Source organism: Labrus bergylta, chromosome 7 (genome assembly GCF_963930695.1).
Source record: "Labrus bergylta chromosome 7, fLabBer1.1, whole genome shotgun sequence".
Lineage (NCBI taxonomy): Eukaryota > Metazoa > Chordata > Actinopteri > Labriformes > Labridae > Labrus > Labrus bergylta.
The window spans coordinates 5,893,158-5,914,027 of record NC_089201.1 but is presented as its reverse complement, the minus strand read 5'-3'; the positions used below and the strand labels follow the sequence as shown (position 1 = coordinate 5,914,027).

General features: G+C 44.7%; 3 protein-coding genes across 5 annotated transcripts in view; 1 reads left to right on the top strand and 2 right to left on the bottom strand.

Annotated features, from left to right (window-relative positions):
• Nucleotides 1–88: 88 nt before the first annotated feature.
• Nucleotides 89–3,983, top strand: ribc2 (RIB43A domain with coiled-coils 2). Its single transcript, XM_020639804.3, has 7 exons — nucleotides 89–276; nucleotides 624–705; nucleotides 869–1,186; nucleotides 1,906–2,024; nucleotides 3,105–3,323; nucleotides 3,430–3,596; nucleotides 3,686–3,983. The coding sequence occupies exons 1-7, from the start codon at nucleotides 160–162 to the stop codon at nucleotides 3,753–3,755; spliced, it is 1,092 nt and encodes a 363-aa protein (XP_020495460.1). The 5' UTR covers nucleotides 89–159; the 3' UTR covers nucleotides 3,756–3,983.
• ada2a (adenosine deaminase 2a) lies at nucleotides 3,846–11,086 on the bottom strand. 2 transcript variants are annotated; one of them, XM_020639803.3, is made up of 10 exons: nucleotides 10,805–11,086; nucleotides 10,353–10,673; nucleotides 8,850–9,069; nucleotides 8,019–8,232; nucleotides 7,805–7,932; nucleotides 7,314–7,404; nucleotides 6,994–7,102; nucleotides 5,983–6,140; nucleotides 5,353–5,555; nucleotides 3,846–5,265 (listed from the first exon to the last, which is right to left on the bottom strand). In XM_020639803.3, exons 2-10 carry the CDS (start codon nucleotides 10,654–10,656, stop codon nucleotides 5,175–5,177), a joined length of 1,518 nt encoding a protein of 505 aa, XP_020495459.1. In that variant the 5' UTR covers nucleotides 10,657–10,673; nucleotides 10,805–11,086; the 3' UTR covers nucleotides 3,846–5,174. The 2 variants fall into 2 exon arrangements, with proteins under 2 accessions (XP_020495459.1, XP_020495458.1); XM_020639802.3 differs by having other exon boundaries at nucleotides 10,353–10,676; nucleotides 10,805–11,085.
• Nucleotides 11,087–12,590: 1,504 nt separating this feature from the next.
• Nucleotides 12,591–20,870, bottom strand: part of cecr2 (CECR2 histone acetyl-lysine reader) — a 49,985-nt gene continuing 41,705 nt past the window's right edge. The window contains exons 17-19 of one of the 2 annotated variants that reach the window (XM_029278438.2): nucleotides 17,527–19,510; nucleotides 15,876–15,952; nucleotides 12,591–15,058 (exon numbers count right to left, since the gene is read on the bottom strand). In XM_029278438.2, coding sequence (XP_029134271.2) covers nucleotides 15,901–15,952; nucleotides 17,527–19,510 — 2,036 coding nt within the window. In that variant the 3' untranslated portion in view covers nucleotides 12,591–15,058; nucleotides 15,876–15,900. The remainder of the gene's footprint in view (nucleotides 15,059–15,875; nucleotides 15,953–17,526; nucleotides 19,511–20,870) is intronic. The other variant, XM_020639784.3, reaches the window with a different exon arrangement.

The window sequence follows — 20,870 nt, the reverse complement described above, 5'->3', positions numbered from 1 at the left end:
GGCACAACTCGGCATGTCACGTGAAGAGCCGACACTCTACGAACGCTTACGAACTCTGGTTTCCTAGCAACCAGAGTGTTTGTAATGTAATCTAGGTGTGGGATAACTTTCAGCAGGCGTCCTTAATCAAACGTCGCGTACAAAATATTTAAAGTCATCATGCTGAACACTGAGATATTGTCAGACCGCGTCGCGAAGGCAAATCTGCAGAAACGACGAGACGATGAAAGCGAGAGACGAGAGAGGATATTTAACCACAAAGTGCGGACTATCGGGGTAAGATCACTCACTGCTACAGACCAACCTTTAGTTAACACAAACACAGGATAGTAATAAAAAGGACTGGGCCTTAAAACGGGATGAGCTTTTATTTAAGTTTATGGGGAGGCTATGGAGTCACAGATAAAATAATTTGGTAGGATTAAAAATCAATCTGTGACAACAAAATAAAAAATAGTTGTCTATAATCGTTCACCATTAATGACAGACCCACAGCAATTCTCGAAAACAAATTTGTGTATATATGTTGTATATTAAAGTTTTATTTTAGCTTGATGTCATATTTCTGTATTTATTGTTTTTGTTTACACACTGTTCTGTGTCACCTTTGTGTTTTCATACAGGTTGACAAGGAAGCCCTGGACCTGCAGATTAAAGAGAAGAAGACTCAAGAGAAGGCTGAAAAGGAGCAACAAGATGCTCAAGGTGAGCTCCTTAAACTTTGTGACCCAGGGAGGACCAGATTTCAAACTGATAGTAAAGTGGATGTAGCCACACGTGAGGTTGATCATTCTTAAACAGAGCCAACATGTTCAGTACATTTTGATGGGTATGCACAGTCATGATTTCTAATGTCTTCTCCATCCAGATGCTGATCTGCTGCATAACAGCAAAGTAGCTTGTCTTCTCCACAACAGACAAATGAAGGGGAGGCAAGCAGTGGAAAAAGACATCGTCAGTTACCGGCGTCAGTACCAGCAACCTCAGAGAGAGCGGGAAAACGACCTGAACGACCCAGACTGTAAGGACGCAGAGACGGGTGAGGCGCAGATGATGCTCCAAGGCCTGGTGGGCGAGGATCTGGACAGCGAGAGCAGACGGCAGAGACAGAAGGAGCAGCTCAGAGGATGGCTCATGCAGCAGCAGAGCGAACGAGCATCAGCACAACAGCAACGCAAGCTGGAAGGTAGAGCCCTCACAGGAGTCAGAGTTCACACACATGAAGCACAATCTCACTTACTTTTATCAGACGTTAAGGGTTCAAGTCCCTGAAGAATTTAAAGAGTTAAGGAGCAATATGTAACTCTGACACCTAGTGTTTAAAATGGGTACTCCAGTCCAAATCCAAAACATTGTAGAGAGCTGTCTCCCCCCCGCCCCCTCCTCTCTAGAGTCCATGCTCACACAGGTCACCATGTTGTGGACACTGAAGCTTCAGTGTTTATCCAGCTCTGCATCGGTCTGTAAACCTTTCTGTGTTCTAACCTCTCTCCATTTTTCAAAAGCATCTCCAATATTGATCCTAGTTTGAGCACGTTTCTGCTCGTGGAGCTTATTAGAAACATGCAGAGGCTTTTTAGGTCGGGTACAATCACTTCTATCTGAACCACTTCTCTTGACCGCTTCCATCACTGCAACACCTGTTGGTTTGACCTGATAACTGCTCTCATATCTGGTAAACTGAGGGGCGTCCAAAACAGGCCGTGTGTGGGTGCCTTAAAACCGCCTACCTTCTCTGGTCCAAACAAATCCAGAGCATTCAGGACCAGAATCTAAAGTTAGAAGGAGGACATACTGACTGCTGCATTGTTGTCAGAGAAGCCACAGTGTAAAGCACTCTGAGTGGCTCTAAGTATGATCGGTGATCTATGAATAAACTTGACTCGCATGTCTTCGGTCCTTCAGGGCAGCGCTACGACCAGAGCAGAGTAGAGATGGACATCAGAGCTCTGCAACTTCACAGCATCGACAGTGAGAGGAGGAAAGCTGCAGCTGTGGCCACTAAGGAGTTCAACTTGGCCAAGGTACAGACAGATGTAAAGCTAACAAACCCTGAGATGCATTCATGTTCCTGCCTTTTAAAATCAATTGAACTGCTTGTATTTGGCAGGATAGTGGATAGATGTAGAGATCAGGATGAGAGAGAGTGAGGAATGACATGCAGGAAAAGAGCCGCCTGCTTGAAGTTTGTAGCCTCCGGACATGAGGCTCAATTTAACTGCATCTAGAGCCCCAAACTGAACCGCTTTTTTGGGCGACATATCAGCTGAGCGGTTAGATCGTGTGCCCCATGTACAGAGGGCTGAGTCCTCGCTGCCGTTCCGGTTTCATATCTGATCCTTGACCTTGACATTTGCAGCGTGTCTTTCCCGTCTGCTCTCAATAGTTCTCACTCTTGCCAAGGGTTGTCACCAGATAACAGAATTTTTAAACTTAGATATGAAACTATTAAAAAACTGTTTTTAAACCACGGCAACAACAATAGAAGTCTTAGACACCCAATAATGGGTCATTTCTTTTTAATTTCAGGCAAACTGCACACTATTGCAATGTTTTGGTACCCTAAGATTGTGTGTGTGCAATTTAGACAGTGCCCTCTCTCTCTCTTTCTCTTACAGCAACTTTTGATTAAAAATTAGTGAAGTGGCGCCAGATAGCCTCGCTGTTTATGTTGTGTTGTGTATGGCGGCTACAGTCCTCGTCACATCGGGCTGTGGGTTAGAATCCGAACCTCGGGTGTACATGGGGCGTGCTGCATGTCAACCCCCACACTCTGCTCCCATCATTTCCTGTCTCTATTCAGCTCTCTCCATTTATATAAGGCAAAAGTCTCAAAAGTATTAAGTTATTCAAAACTATAAATCTAAAGTTTTTAAAACCGGCAGTAAATTATCAGAGACGTTATCGTTTTGAAAACATGCATTATTAAGAATTTTGACAACCTTTATCTCTGCTGTCCTTTTTTTAAAATAAGGGCAAAAAATGCCCAAAGAGAGGGAAGAGTAGAGGACACTTTTGTACCCTAAACTTTGTGTAAAGTGCAGTTGTTCAGTAAAACCATTTCTATCATACTCCCTCCTTTCGCGGCGTCTGGACGGTCAAAGATTGAAGAGGAGCGCCGTCAGAAAGCGGATCATAAAGAGGAAGACGATCAAGCTTCCACCACCAACCACCTGCAGGGTGAGCTGATGTGTGAAGACGCCCCACATACCCCGAGAATCATGGTACTGCCAGGTCTCTGTCCCAGCAGTGACAGGAGGGTCCCTTCAGAGAGCCAGCAGCAGGTCATCCAGTTCCAGAAATATCAAATTGAGGAGAAAAAGGTGAAACAGCAGGGACGACTGAAACGACTGAAGATATTCTGTGTTATTAAACCTAACCCTTAAAGAACAAGTGTGTGTGTGTGTGTGTGTGTGTGTGTGTCTGTAGAGGATTGATCTGGAGGAGAGAAACGAAGAGGAGCAACACGAACGAGTGCGTCTGGACTCGGCTCGTTCGGCTCTGCTCCTCGAGCGGCAGCAGGCGAGACTGAACAAGCAGCTGAGACGACACCTGGACAACACCAACCTTCGACTGGCCGAAACACACAAACAACAGTCAGTATGGTTCATGTCTTAATTCACTAAGAATAAACATAAAGCCTGTTATTTGTCTCACTGTGTGTCTGAACTGGTTTCATTCGAAGGAAACCAGACATTGAGAAAGGATGCATCGACGACAGCTTCTTCTCCCAGTTCAACACCTGCAGCAGGTGATGGACGACGAGCAGCACCGACGACCTGATGCTCCCGATTAAAGAGCGACATGACAAGAACAATGAAGACAATGAAGACACTGACAAACACTGAAAACGATCTGTTGATTTATTGTCATATTTAAGTTCGGCAGTTGGAAATTTTGTTTTCATCTTTATTTCAAATTCACTTTAAAATATTATGCATGAATTATTGTAAAGGCTCAAATAAACTTGCTTTTGAACCTTGCCTACGACGTGTAGACAACCAGCTGCATCGTGAACGTAAATGTTCAAATACTTGCCTCTGTACAACATGTGTTACTGGAGGATTCCTCTAGAGGGAGCACCACATTCATCAGATGGTGTAAAACACAGAGGTAGAGATGATCTGTCGCCGGCTAATTTGGCACACGTTTGTGCAACAACACATCATAGTGTGGGTAGTTACGGACTTGATCTATAAACTTTTCTTCCACATTTTCCACCATTGTCGTAGCGGCTCTCTGGTGTCTCGATGTGATCATTTCCAGTCTCATCATCGTACAACTCAACAATGCCCCTAGTGGTTATATGCATATTGCATCTCGCAGTGTTAATTTCTGAGGACTTGCAGAAACCTGATGTCACACGTACGTTAAAGGAAAGTATACTCAGGGCTTCAGGTAGGTTTCTTATGATTACATGAAATGTGAGCAAAGGTCAACTCTGCACCTATAAATAACGGAGAGCCAAAAATAAATCCCAAAAACTTGCATTCAAGAAAAAAGATTTTAAAAACTAAACAATGATTTAAAAACTGCCCACTGCATCCAACACAATTTATAAACACACACACACATACACAGAGATAACAATCCTGCCTGGCTCTGTAACTACATGTCTCACGGCCTAATTCACAAAAGGATGGCGCCGCTCTCACCGGCACAATACAGGGAGGATGCTTCGTTTTAAACGGAGAAAAAAGTATATCGATAAAAACTAGACTGCACAACAAAATGTAGAAAGTGTCCCCTCCCCCGCAGCTCAGCATCTTTGAGATCTGCACGCCGAGAGAGGAGCAGCTGACGACGCCACAATCAACAAACTTTAAGGTTGTTTATGTTCTTGAATATCATGAGAGCAACATAATTTGCGAATTAGACCTTGAGATGGAGCAGATAGCGAGCGAAATTCATGAAGCTGCTAGCGACCAAAAACATTCTTAGTGAATTCTCCCCTCAAAGTGCAAAGTCATGAGAAGTCAAATCCTCACTCTGCATCTTACGGCCCAACGCTCAGGCATGTTTCACGCTGCTCAGTATAACCAATGGATACCATCAGCTCCATTTTAAGGCGACTTGGACGTAAGGAGTTTTTTACAGCAGATGTCAGAAAAGGAAAGACACTTTTCCCTCTCATGTTCAGCATGGTGGCGTTTAAAGATGGCGGCTGTTTCCTCCTAACGAGTATTTTCGGAGATGAACTTATCCCATCTTCTCTGCCACAGAGCCAGGGCCTTCTCCTGCTGCGGTGGACTCAAAGAGCTGTACCTGAAACACACACAGGGACACGTCAGTCGGCGTACTTCAGCTGTGGTTTTAAAAACTTCCTCTCCTGTCATCTCTGCTGAGCCTCACCTTATCGAGTTCATGGCCAGCTGTTTCAGGGTGCCTAAATGTGAACTCAAGCCGCCGAATCCAACGAAAGCTTCATAGAAGTCGTGAGAGAGTCCAGAGGAGCCGAACATGGCGGGGTCGTCGGAGCTGATGACCATAGGATGGTCCTCTGACATCAGTGCAGCCGCAGGATGGTTTCGAAGGTCTTTGACAAGTTTTGTCACCTGAACGAGGAGAACAGGAGACAAAATGATGAACTCAATTACAGCCTCGTTGCTCCAGAAGATTCAAAGTATTCAACATCCATCCATCATCTGTACCGCCCTTCCAGTTCAGGGTCTAAATTGCACAAATACGTTGGCAACATTTGAGTATCGGGGCGTTGCCAACATATTTGTACAACTAACGCAATGAGCCGGAATTTGGCTGCAGTTTCTAGTAATTAAAAATAAGATATCACCCAATTTTTGGGAAGCTAGGACTCCTGTTTTTGTTGCCTTGTTTTTAAAACAGGTATTGATATCGTTTGATTTTGACTCGTATCATATCAAAGTTTAAAACCCTGGTATCATGATCACTCTAGTTAACGTGTGGATTTAGTATTTAACCGGTTTATGTAACAGGACCATACTAATAAAGACCATGTTGTACCTGGTTGGAGATGGGGCACACTTCCACAGCCACCCCTCTCTTCCTGGACATATCTCTGGCCACCGGGTGGCGCAGCAGAGCAAACCCATGCCCGATACGAGAAGTGTTAAACAGAAGGGCGTCCAGCAGGTTCTGGTCCACGTCTGTGCCCTCCAGATCTACACGAGGTGGAGAGGAGAGACCGTGTGTTATTATGGGATGTCTGAGAAACAAAGGGAGTGATGGTTGTCGTTTCTTCTTTAAGCTTCTGATAAATAAAAACGCCAACATTGATCGTTTCCTTCCCTCAAAACTCTTTAACAAAAAGGACCTTTAAGACCAACAGTGTATCTTTGATGAGTTTAAAGCGCCCCCTTGTGGATAATAACGGAACAACAATCTTAATTTCACATGTTTGTGTTTATATGTTGCTGTTGTTGTTGCACTTTGACTCTTTAAAGTATTCTACATGCAAGTAACCAGCTTCTTCTGTTACACATAATTATTAGACAGAGATGATTTGTTGACTTCATCTGTTTAAAAGCATATAGACCAATCAGACTCACTCTGGTATCTAATGTGTAAAAAAAGTGACCAGTAAAACCATTGTTTTCCTCTGGTAACCTACAGCGCGCTTGATGGGCGCTCTTCTCTGCTGCTCCGCAAACACATTTTCCTAGCAGTGTTTGGGCGCCACAAAAGTTAAAAGATGTTCAACTTTCCATCTCAAGACGTCTGCATCGCTCGTCAATTTCACCATTGGCCGAAGCAGTTAATCAAATCAAGTAGGAGGCTTTTCCCTCCCTCCTAGTCGAGGAACAAAGGAACGGACGAAGGCTCTATGTTTGCTCAAATTCATTTTTCCTACTTATTTTATTTAGTCGCCTGTATGCACATGCAGCCCCTCACCACAGGCGCTCACAGCTGTTTGTTTTTTTTAACCCTAGCAACCTGTCTCTGTGTGATGGTGCCCTAACACTGCTTCTGTACAAACTAAAAGAGGAGTTACACATCGGTCACGGCTGAGCTCACCCGTCTCTCCAGCGTGGAAAAAGAAAGGCAGCGTCACTCCTCTCTCTGCCGGCAGTGACAACGCCTCTCTGAAGAACCACAGGGGTCTGCCACTGTCCTCCCGGCCCACCTGAGCAGGTAGAGAGAAAGTTCTTCAACATTTTATGTTATGACATTTTTAAGTTGGACACACACAGAGCAACCAGCAGAGAGCTTCTTAGTTACTGCTTTATAAACAGGAGGATTGAGGGTGTGATATCATGTTGTTACTGAAATAGAACACCTGTCAGTACAAACAGCTCTGTTGGTTTTGAAAACTGTAAATAAAAAAATCCTCTCACCATGTCGAAACCAGCCATGAAGTCGGGGAAGTCTCTCTGTAGCTTCATAGCCTCCTCCACCGCTCGGACCATCACGGACAAATTTACTCCCCTGAAACGCAGCATGTGATGGCATCATCGTCACTTTGATTTATTTATCACAGGGCCACACGGTTAGGGCTGCATGGTGGTGAAGTGGTGAGCACTGTTGCCTCCCAGCGAGGAGCCTCCTCGTTCTAAACCCCAACGGAGCCTTTCTGTGGCCGCACATAAAAGGCGAGAGCGCTCGGAAAGAGAAATTGGGCGCGGGTGCTTTTTCTCCAGGCGGCCGCTTTCTGCTGCGAACGCTCTCTACTCTAAACAATTTCAAAAAGACGCTGGTGCTCAGAAGAAAACAAAACGCTAGGCGGACACAAACAGCAGCACTCTGACGGATTCTGTCATTACAGGAATCTGTTCATGAAGAAGTAAAAGCATCATCAACAAGCAGTATGCACTTCAGACTGACTCACCTGTTGATCGTGAAGATGATCCTCGCTCCAAAGAAGTCCGGGTGCTGGTCTGTGAACCGTGTGGTCACCTCCTGGTAGGTCTTCAGAGTGAACGCAGTGTCATGAAAGCTCCCGTCCAGCTCGTATATCTGAGAACAACAAAGACAAACATTTTTCATGAAGGTTTCATGAACAGAGCAGCGAGTGAACTCAGACAGGTGTGACACTTCTCTACCTCGGGGAGTAAAGCTCGCAGCTCCAGGTACATGACGTTGTCGGCGTAGAACTGCGTGAGGCCTTCGTGGTAGTAGTCTCTGAACACAGGCGCATACGTGACCAGACCCCACAACGCCAGGAAGCCCTGTTCAAACCGGTCCCAGACCACGTCCTGGCTGGGGTACACGGACTCTGGATCCTGGTGGGTGAAGAGGGTCAGGTTGCCCTCGATGCTGAGAGAGTGAGAACGTAGATATGAATGTGATCAATTTGATTTACTACCAGACCCGTTCACTTCTATAATCTGTCTACACACATGATATTCTAATAAAGAGTCAAAGATCGACGGCGTCCTCACGATGATGACAGACATGAGACCAAAGTCTGTGAGCGGCTGTGGATCAGTGGTAGAGTCGGTCGTCTCCTAACCGGAAGGTTGGGGGTTAGATCCCCAGCTCCTGCAGCCACATGTCCGATGTGTCCATGGGTAAGACACTTAACCCCAAATTGCTCCCGCTGCTTCATCGGCGGCGGCATGTGAATGGATGAGTTAACACTGATGGACTCTACCCACAGCAGCCTCTACCATCAGGGTGTGAATGTGTAGGTGTGACCAGCGGTGTAAAAGAGCTTTGAAATATACAAGCTCAAGTCCCCTACTCAGCGAGTGAGCGAGTACTGTCTGAAATGTTTTTTAATGAGTGCACGATATAGTCCACTACATAAACTCACTTTATAGTGAGGAGGGGACGAGGGAGTGATTTCAGACTCTACCCTCTGTCCTATCTCTAATCTCTCTTGATCTCAGGTACCAGCTCTGACACTTTGTATTAAAGTATCACCCGCCCACCTGTTGTCCAGGTCTGTGACGTTGACCGTCTTGGCCCTGAGGTTTTCCAGCAGCGTCCAGGCGGAGCAGCGCGGCAGAGCTTTGGGCCATCGGGACGAGAAGATGAATCTGATGGAGCGGTTGTCGGTGCAGCACATGTAGCAGTTTGGACGATAGGTCACGTTTTTCACCAACCAATCAACAGAAACCATAGAGAGGTCATGGACATGGAGAGCTCCCCCTGGAGGACAGAATAAGGAATAAATGAACGGGATACTTCTTCATGTCCACATACACACACGCTGCTGTCTGCCAGCGCCACGTGTAAACAACATGTTGCTTTGTCTTTCTGAGGATGATTCATTGTACATTCGGTGACTGCTTTGATATAATGTTGATAAAGTGATGGAACATAATCGTGAGTCGGTATGATGTGTTTTATTTTGAAACTGAGCGGACGCTCTATGCGTGTTCTCGCCTGACTTCCTGTCCGGGTCGATATATTCTGTCCAGCTTGACGTGCCTGCAGCGTGCATCGTCAAAAATAGTCTCACAGTGTCTTTGAAATGGATCAGATGTGGAAACAGGAGCATTGACTAGAGTGAGAGTTTACTGTAAAAATGTCCTGAATGTTTGTTATTTCACGTGTGTTTATCAGTCAAGAACACGGCAACACTGTGACTTCTTTTATGAAAGTTATGACCTTTTTGATTCTATCATTCAGAAGCTTGTTTCTCTTCTCTCTGTTAAGTTTCTGTTAAATGTTAAACATTGTACGCACACGTTGTTTATGCATATATGAACATATTTAAGTTTGTCTTTTGGCCAAAACAAATTGCTGTCTTGAATTCTTTTACTTATTTTATTTACTTTTCTTTTCCCTGTACAAAGGGCAGGTTTACACTTCTTCCTGCACCTTTTCGTTCTTTGTATCGGCCAAAGAGAAAAGAATGGACGCCTCTACACGGTACTGCTTCAACAGAACAAAATTAAACAAATGAAATGTAAAAGTACGGACGCTTTAAGAGAATCTACAGATCTTGAGACTGCCTCTAGCAAAACAGAGAAAGTCGAACTTGCACAAATACGTTTGCAACATATAACATGCCATCTTGCAGATGACATGTGTGCAGAGGCGCCGCTTGTCAACATGCAAGGCGGGCAACTGCTTGGGGCCCCAGGCCAATAAGGGGCCCTTGAAGGCTGACAAATTCAAAACAGCAGCACTCACTGTCATTACGCCTACAGACACTCACCCTGCTTAGCGTCTTTTACATTATTCCTGCGATGACCAAAGTTCGTCAAAAAATGAAGAGGAATTATCTGTCTGTGAGTGAAAAAAGAAAGAGCATCGGGACACTGGCCGACATAACGGTGGTTGAAGGGGCCCCCAATTAAATTTGCCTAGGGCCCCAACAGACTCTAGAATCACCACTGCACATGTGAGCCATTCAGGCAGAGTGCAGGGGATTTACAAACAAACTGAACCAATACATGCGTGCCATGATGTGACTCTGCACGCACCTTTGGGCATCTTTTGCATCAGGCTGAAGATGGGGCTGCTATCGATGAGGTGCCTGGCCTGGAAGAAGTGCATTGAGGGAGGGAAGTCTGCTTTCCTGATCTCCTCCTGCTTCATTTTGAACAGCAGAGCATCCAGACGCTGCTCAGCATCTGTCAGAACCACCTGTCCACCTGTCTGCATCGAGGCCTCCAGCTTCATCAGGGCCTCTCTCTGCCGGGGGTCAGGGACTGACAGGCCGCTCCTCAAGAAGTAGAGGAGCAGACAGAGGACGGCCACGAGGGGGCGCTGTGGTGACACTGCCATGGTTTAAATGCAGTGTGCTGCTGTAAAGAGAAACAGGTGAAACGTAAACATGAAAACGGAAAATGGCTTTTATGTCGAGAAGTATCGGAGGTGTTGACAACCGTAATGGTAGGCTAGTATACTGCCCATTGAGAGTGTAAAATCTTACCTAATCTCGTCGTTTGTTTACGGCCAGTCAGAGAGAAAGGGTCCGTGTAGCTGGTGCTGTTAGGAGTCACTTTAAAACAGCGCACTACAAACGGAACGGACTCACAGGGGCCTCAAGAATCTCCTTTCTGTCAAACAGCGTGATTTTAAATCCAATTTCTCGGAGCGAAGACGCAAACAAAGACCAGTAAACGTAAAGCTAACGACGGGGTTGTTTACTAAATCTTATCGCCTGGTGTAGTTCTCCCTGTGCAAATGCTGCGTCCAGGTGCTGCTCGGGTGGTCCAAGTTTCCGAGTTGTGAAGTCGTTCTTCCGACTTCAGTTTGTTCACGTTATTTAAGTTCTGAAAGTCTGAATGTTGTAACAACAGCACAGAAAGACTGTGAACTTATATTTGTGCAGAAAGTTAATGTGTAATACGTGAATTAATAAAACGTATGTTAACATTAACAAAACATATGTTGCCCCTCATTTGATGACGATTCTGACGTCAAGTCGGGAAGTCGGGCAGCTTAATTCTTGGCCGAGTTTCCGAGTTGTTGTTCCGACTTGAGCAGGTGTTCATGTCGTTCTTGTGCATTTTACAACTGGGAATCTCGTTTTTCCGATGTGTCCGACACCACATGAATGCACCAACAGTCTGTCAGGCTGACGTTCTATCAACTGCGTTCTAATCCCACCCCCCGAAACTCTGATTGGCCGATACTTAAACCCCGTAACCATTTGATTGGAGGAGAGTGTAAACAATAATCTGTGAGACCCAGATCTGGGAATAAAACTCCCAGAGTACAAAGTGCATTCTGTCAAGGTAGATAATTTCTTTACGGATTGTTTTTGGTTTTATTTGGCTAATTTGATCACAAATGAAAGTTTAACCGTAAAAATACTCATCTTGAGCATTAGTGTTTATACTTCATTTGAATGATATTTGTAGAGTATGTTGAAATTACTTACATTTGCTGACGACGATACACATTTTTGCTTTGGAGAGTTAAGCACTTGATTGGAGGAGAGTGTAAATAATGAGGGGGGAAAGAGCTGGCTCCCACACCACATACTGCCCCCCCTGTGACACCTTACATGTAGAGACAGAACTCCACTTCCTCACATCAAGCCCCGAATATCAGTATCATATCAGTTTGAACACACACAAACTCCCGTACCTGCTGGGAGAAATACATTTGAAATTATAGCAGCATAATTAATCACAGCCTGTTAAACATAAACACAAGAAGAAGAAGAAAATATACTTTATTAATCCCACAAGAGGAAATTCAGGATAGGATCCTGTCAACATGCACTACTGGAGAGATGTCAGAGTGAGGGTGCTGCCCACAGTGAACACTCCTGAACTGGTGGGGGTATTCAGGGCCTTGCTCAAGGGCAAATCAGCAGATCTCAGGAAGTGAACTGGCAGCTCTCCAGCTACCAGACCAATTTCCAAATTTGGTCCGCACTGGGACTTGATCCACACTGGGACTTTATCCGGCGACCCTCTGGTTCCTGACCCAAGTCCCTACAGACTGAGGTACTAGGCTCATAAAAAAAGATGCTGATTTCATAAGCATCTATTTGAGGCTTATACATTCATAGGCTAAATATGTTGCTGTCCTGTAACAGTGGTCATGATACTCACCTTAATGTCTGGTCATTTTATAATTGAACTGAACACACATCGTACTGATTGGACCTTTAATACTGGATGGCAAATAAAGACTGCAGAAAAGGAGGAAAATGTTTTTTTTAGGTGACAGTAATGATGAAAAGCGTGAATAATCTCAGACTCTTTGTTTGAGAAAAGTTTTTTTATTTCTAAGAAATGTACAGTATAGAAAATACTCCACTCCATTTCCAAAATAATCTATGTCAGTCAGATAAGAACTTGTAAACGTCACTTAAAAATGAAAAGTACAGATCTTCTTTTCAATGCTGCCATGCTACTGAGGTAAAAGACAACTGCCCCCCCGCCCCCCAAAAAGAAACATACACCACATTTATATTAAAAACAAGTTCAAAAAATGTACAAAAATTATTCAAAGAGCAAATAAATATGATTCACATTTCATCACGTCTAAATGTTTTCACTAGTGCAGAGAGATGACAGCAGGGGAAAAAAGTGAGAGGTGAATGCACACTTTCTCATCGTCTGATGCAGAGTCTACACACACACACACACACACACACACACACACCAGAAACACACACACATGAACACACACTTGCACAGCCTGGCAGGATTTTAAAATCGACTGTGTACTTCATAACGTAGACAGCACAAGTGAACACGCTACCTCCACAATGGCCCTACACGACACTAAATAATGAGACGGTTCTCTATTTGAATAAAATAGAGAGTCTCAGCATCGAGCACTCTCCTGTTTTTATAAACTTCCTAGTTTGTTTCCTTAAAATGTCCGATACCTACAGCTACAAAAACCATCCTCCAAACTCTAAGCAGTCTATTCCAGGCCCAAAGACACTGAAATGCTGCCTACTTCATCTGCAGGCAGGAAGTCATGCAATCTGTACAACTAAAGAGACCCACTTTCAGAGCCTCATCTCAGACATGTGATGTAAAATCCTCCATCACACATGAAAAGACGACATCAGAAAACTGACTAATGAAAGTGCTGTCTATTAAAGGATAGTGTACACTTTCAAGGATTGCTTTGTTACAGAACACCTGGAGCTAAAAATCAAACGGACAGCTGGATTATCGCGTCAGCGTCTTGTGGACACAGCTGGCAGGATGTTCCCCCTCCCAACACGGCGAGGGATCGTAAGGCCATTTCACCATCGCTTCTGTGAGCGTACAAACAACAAGTGGCTCGAAAATCTTCCACTGGTTTTACAATGTGTGGAGTCTGCAGATGCCACTGAGCGGTTGGATGAGGTAGATTGTGACAGTCTTTACCAACAGCAACATCAGGAATGTAGAAAAACCCCAGAGTGAATCCATCTCACTTTGACTCAACTTTAAGGAGAGTAAAAAGTCACATGATGTCTCCTAACATGTTCTTCACATGAGCTGGATTGATGTGCCACTCTTTCCTTACGCTTCTCCGTCTTTAAATCATGCAGAAAAATACCCGTATATAGAAACTGTACACCCTGAGGAAACGATTCGTTTTGAGATGGGGAAGAGGAAGCTCTCAATGAAGCAAAGATCAGGATGAACAAAGAGCTACTTCAGAACTTCAGAGGTGGAATGCAACCAATCTCACATTAAGAAAAAACAACATGGGGGTTTGTTTTTGTTTTTGTGTTTGTACATAAACCAGCTATGATAATTGTAGAAATCCCTCATCTGGAACAAGAGGTAAAGATATATTTTGATACATATATGTGGTTGACGATCCAAGGCCACTCAATTTCAGGATGTCTAGATTAAAAAGCTCCGTAGTGCATAACAGAGAGTTAGGTACAGCTGGATTCTAACCGCACCATCTTGGCTGCTCCCTTTCTGTTACCTAAAGACATTCTTAACAAAAGAAGGCAGCTTTGAAAGATGCATATACTGTGTTAGAAACATTTCAGAGTTGGGCTGGATACGGACAGTGGCTGGGCCTTTTTCACAACGCTTTATGCATGCAGTTTTTTCTGCTGCACACTCCTCATCGTCCACACATTCACTCGTACATTCACAAAGGAAACCAAGGCAATCGTAAGGGGGTCTGTGAGTTGACTTGGATAGGTGACAGTCTCATAGTACCTCCTTTTCTAACCCTGAGATTTAAGATATGGGTGACACAGAAAACAGCATTAAAACAAACAGTCTCGGTCACATTCCGCCTCGCTCTGTCTGCAGCTCCGTTCACATTTGAACGGCTCAAAGAGGAAGACGGCTGTCCAGTGTTCTTGAAGGCAGTGTCCCTTTTAGTTTGGCAGGTTTGCCTAGTGGTTAAAAAAATCTGCCCTTCTGCAGGACGGTCAAAGTTCAAACGCTCAAATTTGAAAGCGACAACAAGAGCGAATTGTCCTCGATAGAGTCAGAGGATCCCGCCCACATCCACAGAGCTGCTTCATGAGTGACCCTGTGCAGAGCTGTTGTGCTCAATAACATGTTCTATCATCATCTGGGTGACACCTGCTGCTGTTTCACTCTTCAAGTCCAGTGGCGGGTAAAACAGACTCAAAAGGTTTTTGTCCAGTGTAAGAAAATCATTTAGAGACGTCTATGGAGTTAAGATTCTCTTCTCCTCTATAGTCTCTGTTCTTCCTTTTTGCCATCTGCTTTGTCCTTAAATAACGTGCCTGAAAGAAGAAGAACAATATATTATTATATTATAGCATTAACAGATGTGTCTTGACAGTAGGAAGGTTTCACTTCTGTGTTTCTGGTTCAATCTGAGAAGAAAAATGAAATGCATCACCATATTTAAGTTTATTTTTAGAGATGGTGAGGAAACGAGAAATCGCTGAAAGCTGTGAAATGATATATAGTTCAAAGGCCAGAAGCGGAGCAGAGATGTGGAGGACATGAACGCAGGTTTTAAAAAGTGTCACTAGTGATCCTGTTATCACAACAGATGAGCCTTGTGTAGGAAGGATTGTTGTTTGAATGACGTCGCAAAACTCTGAGAGTGCAGAATCGCTACCTGCAGCAATCAGCCACACAGGACAATTAAAACAAGGGCATTAGATTCTATTTTTTGAGCCTTTCATTGTAGAGAAAGGACAGTGGATAGAGTTTTATATCAGGGAGAGAGAGAGAGAGAGAGTGGGGAATGACATGCAGGAAAGGAGCCACAGGTCAGATTTGAATCACTCTGCCTGCTATGAGGACTTTAGCCACCGTTCACTAACCACTACTCTGCCGATGCACCAGAGGTCTCATTTTTAACACCTCGATATTTGCATCTAAAGAGGAATGTCATAGACGACATCTCTCTCTCAAACCAACGCTTCTCGCATGACCAACGCGAGGGGTAGAGAGCGAGGGAAAATCATTCACTAGTGTATCAATCTTTGCTGGCAAAAAATAGTTGGCTGTAAACCGGGGTGATACGTTCTATGTGTGGGGAAACACTGTCACAACTTCAGGTCAGATAAATCCAGAAGATCCACATACTTTACTCACACTGATATGGTTGTGGTCACACTCCTTGTTTACCGCTCGGGCCGCCTGGAGCAGCCATCATCTGTTGCCTGTGAACACAGAGTTACAAAACAATGAATGTTGTTTCTCCATAACACTAAAAGACGAGGCGAGCCACAGTTGAGCCAGCAGCATTCTCCTGTTATTGTATTCCGACTTGAGAAAACATAATGCAGCCGTTTAATTACGTGCACGGACATCATAGCAGTCGCATTTATATACTCTATGCTTGAGCTGCAGCGTTCTCACATCATCTCACTCTGACTTGCTGCGAAAAGTTGGAGTGAAAAATTCGGCTGCTTACATTCACACATGAACTCTGAAACACTCTGAAAGCCTGATATGATAGAGGATAATTCAGATCAGAACTTCACAAGTTTTGAGGCAAAAATATATTTTTTTAAATCACAGGATGTCTGTTGCTCACACTTTTTTGAGACGCTGTTAGAGACAAAGAAGTGCACAAAGTTTGTCTTATTGATCAACATTGTGCTTCTTTTTGAGTTTTGTTAGAAGGTAACTGCAAACCAAAGTTAAAGGGATACTTCACCCATTTGCATTAAGCTTTGTATCATTAGAAACTTGGTAGTTTTTTGAATGGTCGTGCATCCCGCCCTCATTTTCCCCCAAATGGGAAATCTTTGTATTTGTAAGTCTGAAAAGGAGCTTCCAGTGACGCAAAATGACGATTTTTTGAGTCACTGGAAGCTGTTGTGGTTAGCGGGGTGAAACTACAACGCTAGTTCCTCATATTTTCGACCACTGAAGCTACAGACCAATCACAGATCAGTGGGTGGGAACTCACGCCCAGAATCGAATCTTAACGTCTGCCATATTGCTTGGAAGCTATGCTAACAGGCTCTATGGAGAAAGCTGATAATGGCGAAAAAATATAAATATAGCGGCGAGATGGCTGCTGCTGACAGGCCAGTCTTGTGTTTTGGCTGCTGCGGCCACTAGCCGCCGCTAGCCTCCAGGGCCGGCGCGACACCAGACCTGCCTGTCCAGACTGGCTGCCAGGAATTTCCAAGATTAATTCTGGAAGAAATCTCTGAATCAGTTGAGGAAATGGTCTAATGTGTTGAAGTAAATATGTCAGTAAATGTTTTTATGACTATATTTCTACTGCTATATTGTATATTTTGGAGAAACTGTAACGATCGAATTTCCCTCTGGGATTAATAAAGTATTTCTGATTCTGAAGAGGACCTTAGTGGGAGTGGCCTGCAGTGCTGTGCATTCTGGGATTTGGTGCCTTTCATCCACATGAGCCAAAAATACACTTTCTGCCTTTTCACGGCCAAGAAGGCACCAACTTCAAAATGTATTTAACATTTCTACTACATATGACCCAATGTCAATACAGATTCATGTTTCAACGGGTGAAGTATCCCTTTAACTTCTAACTGATGACTGTTTTGACTCAGACATGAAACTACAGATACAGAGAGATTTTTATTCTAAGCTCTTTAAACTGCTGTGTAGAGTTGTAAAAATACAAAAAATGTACACTTCAATATGATAATAGTAAAAAAAAAAAAATCAAATGATATCGATTCCATGGCAACAAAAATAAAAGTCCTAGGCATCAGATATTAGGTAATTTCTTGTTTTTAACACGTACCCTGGGTGTAGGAAGTGTTCTGGTGCGAGTCCTCTCTGCTGCATCATCATGCCCTGGAAGTGCCCCACAGGACGCGGGTGTCTGTACATGGCCATGCGTGTCTGACCCGGCGAGTAGGGCAGCTGCTGGGGCCGCTGCAGAGCCTCCATCAGGTGTGGGTGTGGTCTTTGGGAGGCATATCGTCCTTGATCTGGGTACGGCTGGCCAGGGTAAGGGGCTCCGTTGGCGTTTCCTCGAGCTTGAGACATCATATGAGGTGGAGGAACGCCACCTTGCTGCATCCCGGGGTGCACGGCGCGAGGGTCGTACATGTAGCCGGACACCATGTGTGCAGCTGAGGCGGGAGGGTGGTGGTGATGATGGGGGGGCTGGGTGCTTCGACGGCGAGCGGCAGCATTATGGCTGTCGAGGTCCAGGAGTTCTTTCGGGCTTTCAGATCGCTCTGAGCCCTCGGTGTGAGGCTGACCTGCTGGGCTGCCTCCCCCTGCACGCCTCCCTTCCTCTGAGAAGCCATGGTGCAGCCCTTCAGGCACAGGACAGGGGGAAATCAAAGAAGCACCACTGGAGCCCTCAGAGCCCAGTGGAGACACACTGCTCTCCTTTAAATGACCATTTCCTCTGGCAGCGGTAGTGGGTATGTAGGTGTTTGGCGGCACCGTGTGGTGAGGCTGATAATGTGCGCGTTGCCACTCCTCGGGAGGAAAGCTCCCTCTATTGTTGGCCTGCGCTTGGGGATGTGGGTGGGGGTAGTAGTGCTGCTGTTGGTAATGGTGAGGGGGGTACATGTTGGGGTGGGGCTGTGGGTGCTGTTGGCCTGGGATGTGGTAAGAGTAGGCCAGCCCTCCCTGCTGGTGGTAGTTCGGGTGGTGGGCAGGATTGTGTAGGGGGTTCATGGCCTCATTGTGATGAGGGTGGCGGGCAGACGGAGGCATGGGCCTGCTCATGTTCGTCTGGCTGTAGTTTGGATGTTGAGGGTTCCCCATGCCGTAAGGACCCATGGCTCCATTTGCCTGGCCTTGGGGGTGAGGGGGCACAGCTTGATTGTGGGCAAGTGCCGGTCCTCTCTGAACCTGAAGACCTGAGTTACCGCCCAGCTGTGAGGTTTGATGGTGATTGGGGCTGAAAGCCTGCTGTTTATAAACACCATTCAGAGTTCCAGATTTCATCACAGTGTGCTGAGGGGGAATGGTCGTGGCTCCCGTGTCTGGTCTACTCGTAGGCTCACTAGGTCTTTGATCTCCATGCTCTGCAGGGGAGGGCTGGGAGGGTAAAAGTGGGGTGGGATGACTGGGTGGTAAGGAGGTGAGAGGCGCAGGCTGAGGGGGTCCAGGCTGGGCTCCTTGTGTGGCACTCTGAGGCATGCCGTGCATGGGGTTGGTTTGTGCAGGACATTGTTGAGACGTGATTTGGGGAGGTGGCAGAGAACTGTGTTGCTGTGTGTTTTGGATTATCTGCTGGGGGGAGCTCTGAGGGAGGTAGTGAGGAGAGGGGCTCGGCTGGTGGTCGCTCTGCTGACATTTATTCTGCAGATTGTTCTCTGTCCCTTGCTGAGTTGAAGTCTGAGATGCTGAAGCCTGCAGCAACGGTGCGTTCTGTTGAGGGAGTGTGGTTTTGGGCGCTGTTACCTGTGGACTGCGCTCAGGATGGGTGGGTGAAGTGGAGCTGTTGTCCCTTCCGTTGATATGGGATGAAACATTATTGGCACAAACTTGTTGAGAGGGACCATGGCTAGCAGATTGTGTCTGAGCGGTTCTGTTGTGCCCGTGGCTCTCTGTTGAACTCTGTGGGAGCCGCGGTCCAGATGGATTCTGCAGGGATCTGCCTGATTTAGGGTCTGGGAAGCTCTGCGTGCCCTCTGGTGGCCCAGAGCTGTGTCCTGTGGGGCTTTGGATTGACGAGTGCTCTTGGTAAACTGAAACAGTGTTTTGTGTTGAAACTTCATCTGAAATGTTGTTTGCAGCCACGGTGTTCCCTGATGTGGATTCTGTTGACAATGAAAGAATATTTAGCGTTAGGAAGAAGTGAAATAAGAAAGTAAGATTTCTATTCAATACAACAACAAAATGAAAACAGCTGATACGGATCATGCTTGATCTGTTTGGATCACCCTCCACAGTTCGGCTGTACATGATCTGCAGATCGATGACAATTTATAAACATGGTGTAGGCTAGGGCTGGGCAATTAATCAAAAATTAATCAAAACCCACATTCAGAACATCTTACCGGCGTAATCTTGCCCATGCTGATTATTTTGATTATTTTCAGTACAGTCATTTGGACACATTTTGTCTTTAGGGAAGATGACACCGAACAAAAAGAAGTCAAATGTAAACACTGCAGAAAAACTGTTTGCAAGAAATGCAAGTTATTTATTTTCTACTGTTTCAGAGAAGTTCATTTCTACTTTAAAACCAACATGTGTTGTTTTCATGTCAAGCCATTCTTTTATTTCAGTTTGAAATATTCAATAAATAACCACAAAATAGTTCATCAGATATGAACTCTGTCATTAGAAAACATATCTCAGCTTTAATAGTTGAGCATATTTACAGTAGAGACCTCATCAGTGAACTTGTGAGGGCAAAAAACAAAAAGGAAATAATCATTAATTAATCGTTATAGAGGTAAAATGTTTCATTAATCGGGATGTTAATTCAAGGTCATATCGCCCAGCCCTAGTGTAGGTTGTAATAAAGTTGTTTTTATATTTCAGTTCGTTGTTCCCTGATTTTAAAGGAAGAATATGCGATTTTTTGATCCAGCAAATGTCGCCCTTGAGCACCAGCATGAAACCAAAACAACTCAAGCTGCATTGTTGTGCTAGCATGCTAATGCTAGCGCTCTTTATCTTCACACTGCATGTAAATTTACACAAAATGACCGTGATCTAAAATGCTTATGTGTACAAAATGAGTTGAGGTTCATCTGCTTCTATTATTATTAATTTTGGAGCCTTCTGTGAATAAAATACGAGGATTGAAAAATTATTTCAATTAGATCCACGGAGAAGCATTTTGATTTGCAGGGAAGTTAAAATGCTCAGTTTGAGTCATGTCCAGCTGAGGAGAAGAAAAGTTATGTTTTAAATGTCTTTCTTATTTTTGTTGATCCAGAAAAAAAAACCTAATCAGATCTGTGATGAAAATCTATGATCTGATCCGAACGGTGGGATTAGTTATCCGTAATATCACGACTATTTATCCAAACAAGTCATCATAATAAAACATAGTCCATGTTTGATTTCACTTATTTGTCAGCCTGCTAGTGAAGCTTGACTGATGACATGCCATCTCTTCTGTTCCCTTTAGCCACCAGCAAGACATTTCACTAAACTAATGAATAT